Source organism: Cephus cinctus, unplaced genomic scaffold, assembly GCF_000341935.2.
Source record: "Cephus cinctus unplaced genomic scaffold, Ccin1 Ccin1_scaffold0880, whole genome shotgun sequence".
Lineage (NCBI taxonomy): Eukaryota > Metazoa > Arthropoda > Insecta > Hymenoptera > Cephidae > Cephus > Cephus cinctus.
The window spans coordinates 336,693-345,721 of NW_014333462.1; the positions used below are offsets into that span (position 1 = coordinate 336,693).

Sequence of the window (9,029 nt, forward strand, 5' to 3'; positions counted from 1 at the left end):
GTACCAGACGTACCTCTACGTGCAGCCGACGATACCTGATAAGGGTTGACGAGGGTTAAAGTTGCTTTCGGTATTCATAACCTTAAAACCATATCGACGTGTTACGTCACGGGATTGGATTTTTTGAGGAAATTGGTTCTGGAACACACGTGGTCGCACCTGAGTGAGACAATAAACAAGTCCTTCGTTACAAACGGTATTCTTTATTTCAGTGTACTCCATAATTTGTTTTTTTTTTTTAATTGTTTTTTATTATTATTATTTTTTTTCTTATACTGGCTGAGAGAAGAGTTTAGACATAAAGTAAGTAAAAAACACGAATGTAAAAGCGTTACGAATAATTCCACCAACGGGACGGTCTCTCGTGACAGAACTTGATAAAAAATCTTCTGTACCTCCCAAATCGCAGATTCAAATTGGCCTTTTCTCAGGACCGCGAACGAATTTACATGAAACTCGTGCGTGGTCCGTAGAGCAGCGTTGCGCACTCGTCTCCTCGTAAGTATACATCCATATATATATATATATATATATATATATAAGACACATGCAAAGTATCGAATATCCCGCTTGAAAAGTGGAACGCGATACTACGTCACAATTCCGTTATCAACATTAATCATCCTGCGTCCCGTAAACTTTGCGTCGAAACTTACGGAGAAATAAGTCACCAACGATTTCGCTGATATTTACTTCCAAGTAAATTTTGCACGGACGAGGCATTGGAATAGGAAAAAATGCACAAGATGCAATTTAACCAAAATAAAAAAACGACTGATCGTCATTCGCCGATGACTTTTACCCACGAGATCAATATACGCTACGTCTGTTTTCTACTGTCGTCACTTGGCGGGCCATTTCGTTTAATTGTTATTATACATGTATACACCTCCATATGACACAGCTGTATATATGTATATCTATATACAATGTCTCGTTATCACAGACCCCTATACCCACAAGAAGCGACCGCGAGGATCGTCGAGACGACACCTAATGGTCTCTGGTTCCGTAAGTCGCCGGTAGAGGCGCAGAGGCAACCTGTTACGTTTCCTACGTGAACGAGCGGTACACAATTTATGTCTGACGCGGGAACGAAAATCGACGTCTGCGCGACGAGCTGGAGAAAAGGACGTGGCTGGTAGGTGGGCGAGTTAATCGCGCCGACGTGTAAACGTGCGAGGGAGGCAGACTGAGCGAAAAGAAAAAAAAAAACAAGATTGGCCAAGTATCGCGGAATAATAATTTTAAAGTGTCAACGAGGACGAGGATGATTAATCGGCTGATCTGAATATGACTAGTAAAATATATAAGCAGATATATATATATATATATATATACATATACATATGCACATATCAAACATCTGTGCGATTCCTCATTCCGTTTTCTCGACCTACTCGGCTCCGCTCGGCTACCTTCGGTCCCGCTCGGGAGGAGGAAACTTACGAGAGCAACCAGCATACCCCTCGATCTCACCTGATCCCATCCGCAAGATGAGAATCGGACGAAAGGAACGTCCAGAAAGGAACGAAGCGTCGCGAGAGAGGTCAGAGGTCGATTATCGTTATCAATGTATCCCGACCAATGATATCGATCTCGCTCGTCTTTACATGTAGACAAATCACGCGTCTACGTACAAGCGCATAAGGGGATTGCAGAGCGCACAGGCTTTCTGCTTTTTCGAATTTTTTTCTTTTTTTTTTTGAACTTTGATGCAATTACGTCATAACGGCTATTACGCAATAACCTTACGAGGAGGCTTCGACTCGTTCTTCGCGGGCAAATATCGACGAGGATACAACGAATTTGACGTGTGATAACCCAACGCGGGTAAAGAAACTCGATTCGATGCGGTTTATATATATATATATATATATCTATAGAGCCAAGTTAAAAGGTGCGATTCTCGGTTGGTGCAAATATTCAATAACGGGGACGATGGACACGGGGCTTTATTAGCTACCCTATAAAACACACAGAAATTATAGGAATCCTCTGGGCTCGTTTGCATATATCGAATGTCGTTTATAACGCGTCGCTTCACGACGACTCTTTACAACGATTAGGATTAACGCCTAGCTAAGACGATGCATTCGTTACATTTTTCATTTTTTATTATTCTCTCTCTCTCTCTCTCTCTCTCTCTCTCTCTCTCTCTCTCATTTCCCACTCAATCCTCATCCATTCTTCTCACTTTAGCATAGTCAGTCCCATGTACGTACATATAGCGTTTTTAAAGATAGATCTCGTAGGATATCTACACGATGTAGTATATATATATATATATATATATTACACAATCATCAGTTGAGTTGGGTATGCTCATAGCGTAAAATACAGGATTCAAGTACAATAGGAGCGATATGTGATATTTCAGGCATTCCGTAGGATGGGACCCGCAGACCGTGAAAAGTCGCGCAACTCGGCACAATGATATCGGAATGATAACGCGTGATTGCGATGCAGTGAACTCCGAGTGTACTCGGTGTCTGAGTTCTGTATAAAAGGCTAAATGGACTTGGGGTATCCAAAGATGACGCAAAACTAATTAGTCACTCGTCAGTTGGTGACCATGTGAATACAGTGTCCGTACCGGCAATACGTATAAATAATTACATTACTTTTCTGTTCACCCTCTATACATAGTCGCGTAATCGACAACACGTCAACTGGACAATCCCACGTGTGTTTCGCGTGTTTCGAGTAAAACAGACTTTTCGATGACAGCAGCTCGATATATAGGATAACTCGGACCTCTACATCATATGCGATCCGCACGACAAGCTGATAACTCATATGATGCTTTTCTGTGTAAACGAGCGCTGCCAATTAGCGTGATTTTTTTTTACGGGTTCAAAAAAAATTTTTTCAAAAAAAAATATTTCAAATCGATATCGTACACTGAATCGGATCGCGGACATGTCTCTGTCCCATATAAGCACGGTAATTAAGTCAGGTGTGATATGGTATCACGTGGGTGAAATAGTAACAGTTTAACAACCCACGCCGGTCGGCCGAGGCGCTTTTAATTGCGAGATAAGAAATGAGGTCGTCGGCACCTGAGGATAACGTGAGGTCGGGTAGCAGGTTGAAATGAGAAGATAAAAAAAAGGTTGTTTGAGGGTGAAAGATGTGAACGAGACTCGCGTGTGTACCGGGTAGACGTAATACGAGGTCCATTGAGTGGATGAAAAACCGGAAGTTGAAAAATCAGGAGACGAAAAGTGTACGAGGTATGGGAATAACGAGCGATCCAAATAATTGGCGCCAGTTTCGAATAAGATGCGAGATTAAATTGAAAATAAATAATTCGATCGCGTAATCAGGGAATCGATAAAAATTAGCTCGGTCGATTCGACGATGAAAAATGATATAAAATAAAAATGGTCCAAAGGAGCCGACTCCGATGGCTCTATGGACCGTGGATGCGAACGAGGCAACCATTAATTTTTATGCACGGAGAAAAAGCGAGAGTAAATCAGCGCGAAAAATCTTTCGAATATCATGAGCCACTTTTTGGTTGTTGTGCGACAAACGGGAGTGCAAATATATATATATATGCGATCCCTGTTACATTATTTTTTTTTTTTTCTTTCAATTTTTATCCAGTATTCTCTTCTCTCACTCGCTCGCTCGCTCGCTCTCTTCTCTCTCTCTCTGATTCACGTGTCTCGCCATCACTCGGACTCTGTCCACCGTCGTTTTTCCCAACGAGAGCTAATTGGGGAAATCTTAGGAGGCAGCACGTCTATAAGCAGCCTCGTTTGAAAAAGATCAATCGAATCGAAATCAATCGAATCCAATAATCCTCACGGTAGATCACGTCAACGTGGCACCTCGAGCTCTGCGATAAGGTCTCTCGATTAATTAATCCAGGCCAGGACAACGGACAGAATAAGAAAGAGACGATACTGACAATTTGATATCGCCTTATTTCTCGATTCCTAATCAAAGGTCAGAGGTTACGACGAACCCAGTCTCGACGAGCCATAATTCAATGATCTATCAATCGATCGATTCCAATGAGAAAAAAATTGTCTTTTTTTCCCCCTAATTTCCTTTCCTTCCTTCCATCCGTAATACCCACTCTTGTATTGACCCTTTAATACCCACTTCTCTTCATTCCACATATTCAAGCACGAGCAACAAGACTTCCCATATCCACCCCGAGGCGCATTATCCATAAAATCAATGCGTCCTGCTAGCGGTTCACGCCTCAACGAATGAACGCGGTGTCTAGCAGAGGGAAGGTAAAGGTAATCAACTAGGTAGGTAATTAACGTGCGGCACGTCGAGCCTGGGGCAGAGGCGAGTCACTGCTACCGTGCGGCGGAGCGCAGCCGTTGCACGTTTAAGTCACTAAATCATCGCTACGAGAGACACGAGATTTCGAGAGAGAGAGAGAGAGACACGAGAGCGAGAGAGGGAATTAGAAAAATATAAATTTGCGGGAAATTCAAAAAAAAAAAAATAAATAAAAATTCAAAACAAAAATTCAAAATTCACTGCAATACAAGCATCACGTCACACATAACCTCGTCGCAAAAACTTGTCAAGTATCTCGTAGCCCTCTTTCGATTATCGTCTCTCTCGAAATCGTTATCAGTTTCATCGACAAGGAGCGACCGGCGGTCCATTCGTACGTTCGTCCATTAATTATAACACGTTTGAGTCACTACTGTCATTATACGTTTTGCACAGAAATTCATCCAAGCGAAATCCCAAGGTTCTCGCAGTGTCCATTAATATCCTGTTGTTCTACACGATGATCACGGTCGATAACGTTGATAAGGACGATCTCTCGGTTGCAGCAAGTGTACCAGTGTTTTGTATACCTCATCGCACAATAGGTACTGCCTATACTATATACACCATCCGCTTTGACACTTAGGCGATCGCGTTGCGTTCACTTCGCGAGGCGACAGTCACCGCTTTGTTTTATCCAGCAGGGAGACGAAGAACCGTCCGACGAAGCAGCGTAGAAACAGGCGCACTTGGGGCGTCGATAATAAACACGACAATGCGGCACATTACGCGTCCCTCCGCGTGCATGTGTATTTACGGTTACGGTCACGGACGCGTTTATGGCCCGAACTTCGCTCGTTACTCCGTACACGTATACTACGTGCACCGTTACGGGAGCTATCCTTTCGTTTGGTGGTTTAGTCATTTCATTTTACACGCTTCGTGAATGCCGTCATCATCGGACGAGGAGGGCTTACGGGGAAGGGTCATCGAGGGATACCGTGGCGCCCCTCAATAATAATTTTTCCTTTAGCAGCGAGAAGAAGACGTTGAAAGGAGTCTTGGAAGAGAGAGAGAGAGAGAGAGAGAGAGAAATTTAAGTGAAAGAGAACAAGGGACACTTGCGCAAACGGTAAACAAATAAATAACTGTAAGGCGTCTCGACGCCAGCTGCGAATCCTGCCTTCGATTCCCTTGGGCGAGTACCGCTTCTTCTTTTCCGCTCGTTAACAAGGTACAATTTCTTATTCCCTTCTCGTTACGACCCTTCGAGTCGAGGATGGGTATAGCAGGTAACCAGGGTGGTCAGGAAGGGTCGGATAGGTACGGTTCATCCCTTTTCTAAGAAAGTTAACCCTTTCCATCGGTTCCCCCTCACAGCCTCCCCGTTTTAATCTGGTCCAAGTAAATCTCGAGGAGTCGAATCTACTTCCCGAAGACGAGAGAGCTCGTCTCGCGCGTCTCCCGCTTCCGCTCGATACTTCGGTCGTGCCTCTTATTCCCACAGTCCTTGTCACTGCCGACACACTTCTTCACTCTTCGGCCTGAAGCAGGGTGCGGAAGTCCTGCTGTAGCTTGGACTCGTGGTAGCTCCAAATGTCACTGAAGTCCTCGTCGGGGAAGATGGCCTTGTCCTCTGGGATCGTCGCGGTAGGGGAAGACGAGTAGAACTTGATCTCCAGGTCCCTGTGGCCATTAGGCGAAGTGACAATCTCGGTGGAGACCTCGAGACCCTGGGACGGCACTCCGGGGGTGCTCGAGGAGGCGCTGGATCCGGTCGACGAGGTGCTACCTCTCCAGGAGGTGACCTTGCCCTTGGAAGCCTCCGTCAGCCCGCGATCACCAATCACGCCGACGCTCCTGTTCGGCAGGATCTCCTCGCTGAAGTAGCTCGTGGGGTCGCTCCAGCTGCGCCTGAGGATGGTGCCGTTCTCGCGTTCCATGTGAAGGCGCGGTGCCTCGTCAAAGAGTTCCACGGGGGTCGTCTCCTGGCACAGCGGCCGGGACAGGAACAGAGGAACATGGGAGTAATGTACATTGCTGTAGTCGTTGCACTGGGGCGCCTGAAGGGGCGGCGTCAGAAACGGGGAATAGCCATTCTGATCGACGTCCCAGATCAAACCGGAAGGATCGCAGTAGCGACACTGACACGAACCCGGACCACCTTCTGCGAGACCTTCCTCGCAGCCCGTGGCAGTTTCACCGTAATCATGAATAAACGGTATACCGGTACCGTTCCGATAGTTCTTGGTATGGTTAACTCGTACCGGAGGCACCACAACGTTCCTGTTCCCATCGAGCACTTTCACCATGTGCCGGTGGTGATACCTCTGCCTGGTGTCGACGATCTCGTGCGTCGACTGCGGCCTCCCATAACTTTCACGGGGCACGGGTGGCCGCCTGTGGCCACGATGAGCCTCGTACCTCTCGTAGCAAACCGGCACATACGGCTTCAGGGTAACTATGCTAGACTGTTCGGAAATGGCCGTGCCGAGCTCATCCGGTTTCGCGGTATCGGCAGGACCGGCGACGTTCGGTGGCTTCCGGTCCTTCTTTCTGCGCTTCCGCGGCTTTATTATCCGCGGCAGACTGTTCTCGGAGTTGTTCGAACCGGAACTCTCGTCGCTCGCGATACTCAGGGAATCTATGTTCGCGACGTTACTGCCACCATTGTCCTTCCCTGCAGTCGACTCCTTGGTCGTTAATTTCTTCGCGGGTTCACCGCTGCCCCTCTGACCCCGCGCCGGCGGGCATCTACCGGCGTTCGCGTTACTCGCACTCGTCACGTTCGCACTGTTGTTGCTCGTCGTATTGTTACTGTTACCGATTGCGACGTTGCCGTTGCTCATGGCGCCATTGTTGATCTTGCCGCGATTATGAAAACGACCAGCGAGTATAAGCGGCGCACCCTGAGTCTGAATGGCCAGTCTGGTCAGAGGACTCCTGTTGTGCAGATGAGAGGACAGCTGCTCGTTCTCCTTGATCGGCTGCTGCTGTTGCTGCTGAGCTCCCGGCGAGGGCGAGGAGCGCTGATTAGTTCGTCGAAGACTCGACGTCATGGATATCAGGGGTGCACCGGCCCAAGTGCCAGGAGGCGCGTACTGCACCGGACATTGTTCGTTATTGTAATTCTGCAGATAACGAGGCTTTCCCCTCGCCCCGTTCTCCTGCTTCTTTGCGCTCTTGTGAGCGCCAGCTCTCGCGTTCGACGTTATCAGACAGCTACCGATGTATCGCTCCACTTCCAGGGCGCCCTGTGAGGCCGGGCTCATTTTACAATCCGAGACACCGTGCCACAGTATAATCAGGCCTTGCCGCCGAGCTTTCTTATTATTCCGCCACTTCCGCGATAACGCAGTCGTACCACCGAATTCATGTCACATTGGCCAATTTATCAACTGCCGGAATCGTCACACGAGCTCGAACAGCGTATTTATTTATATCCCATGTCTCTTCGCGTGTCGCTTAACAGAGTACGTAATACTTTGCTCGCGCCGTGCATCCAGTCCTTCCGTCCCTGCCGACAACAAACTAACCAGATACGAAAACGGACCAGCCAACCATAGAACAAACGTAGCCGCGGCCCGAGCGACACTGACGTTCGTGCGGTCGCGCGCGCCGACACCGTCTCGACTCGAACAAACCCGAACTCTCCCCACCAGTGGCGCCGCCACGATCGGCTACCCCCACTACGATCCAAGAGACACAGTTCCATTCCGAGGACCTGCCTCCCCACCACAGTCGCCTTCATCCCTTCCCCGGGAACGGATCGTAGTAGCTCGACGCCGCACAGAACTGTACCATGCCAGTGTATACGCCTGGCGTTACTCTGTCGCTTTGGTGCGCCAAGGAGTGGATGGCAGGCCTTCTTCGCAGTGTCCGAGATTAATTTGCACAGATCATCGTCACTGGACACGAGGAACGCCTAGACGTGATTCTGACTGGATCATGCTTACCGTACTTATACAAGCAATCAGATAGGAAACATCGATACTCGATTAACGTTGGGCATTACAGGCATATGGGCTACGTAAAGAAAGCGTAGAAGGAGGTTCTTCTTTTGAGTCTTTATCCAGGAGGAAAAAATAGATGAAAAAGGGAACGGCAAGGAGCAGCCGAGTGTGAAGAGAATGGCGATGGAGGATAGAAGGAGCTAGAGGAGGTTCTCGATGGAGAGAGTGGCGATAATGTTGGATGAGTGGCGGGCACCCCCGCATCTGGGTCACCGCTCTCGAAACTAGGTCAGAAGTCATCAATCGGCCGCGGCACGCCACACGCGGCGAACCTTGGAACCTCGCGACCCACCTACTCACCACCGCGGCTTTTCTCATCTGGAGCGAAATAACTCGATACGTACGGCCACTTTTCCACCCCGCGAATACCTAATGACGCTAATGGCTCTTCGGGAGTCTCGAAACTTTATGCCATCTTGATAGTTTACTGATACGGACTATATTGGGCTCTCGGAGGCTTCGCACGGAAGTCCATATCCGGGCGGTACCTCTTTCTCAAGCAGTTAATGCTAACGTGCATGTATAACAGTTCAAAGGTTAATGCAATTTTAAGAGTTCCTTGGGATATTTATACGACCTGTACAGCTGCAGTTGGTCGTTGCTCGTATAGCGGAAGCTATATACAGCAATTCGTTCGTGAGGTGTAACGGGAAAAAATTAAGTCCCGGGAAATCGTGAAATTCTCGAGCGGGTTAATCATTCGTTATCTCGTCACGTTGTACATTTTTTTTTTTTTTTTTTTTTTTTTTTTTTTTTTTTTTTTTTTTT

The 9,029-nt window shown here is 47.6% G+C and overlaps 2 protein-coding genes across 7 annotated transcripts in view; both read right to left on the reverse strand.

Annotated features, from left to right (window-relative positions):
- Positions 1 to 9,029, reverse strand: part of LOC107271062 (CCR4-NOT transcription complex subunit 6-like) — a 330,268-nt gene that overhangs the window by 280,656 nt on the left and 40,583 nt on the right. The gene's annotated exons all lie outside the window — the stretch shown is intronic.
- LOC112494850 lies at positions 184 to 7,877 on the reverse strand. Its single transcript, XM_025088289.1, has one exon. It carries the CDS (start codon positions 7,518 to 7,520, stop codon positions 5,781 to 5,783), a length of 1,740 nt encoding a protein of 579 aa, XP_024944057.1. The 5' UTR covers positions 7,521 to 7,877; the 3' UTR covers positions 184 to 5,780.

Bases quoted from the DNA above. Each gene is read 5' to 3' on its own strand.
- LOC112494850 (XM_025088289.1), bottom strand. From the start codon at position 7,520: ATGAGCCCGGCCTCACAGGGCGCCCTGGAAGTGGAGCGATACATCGGT.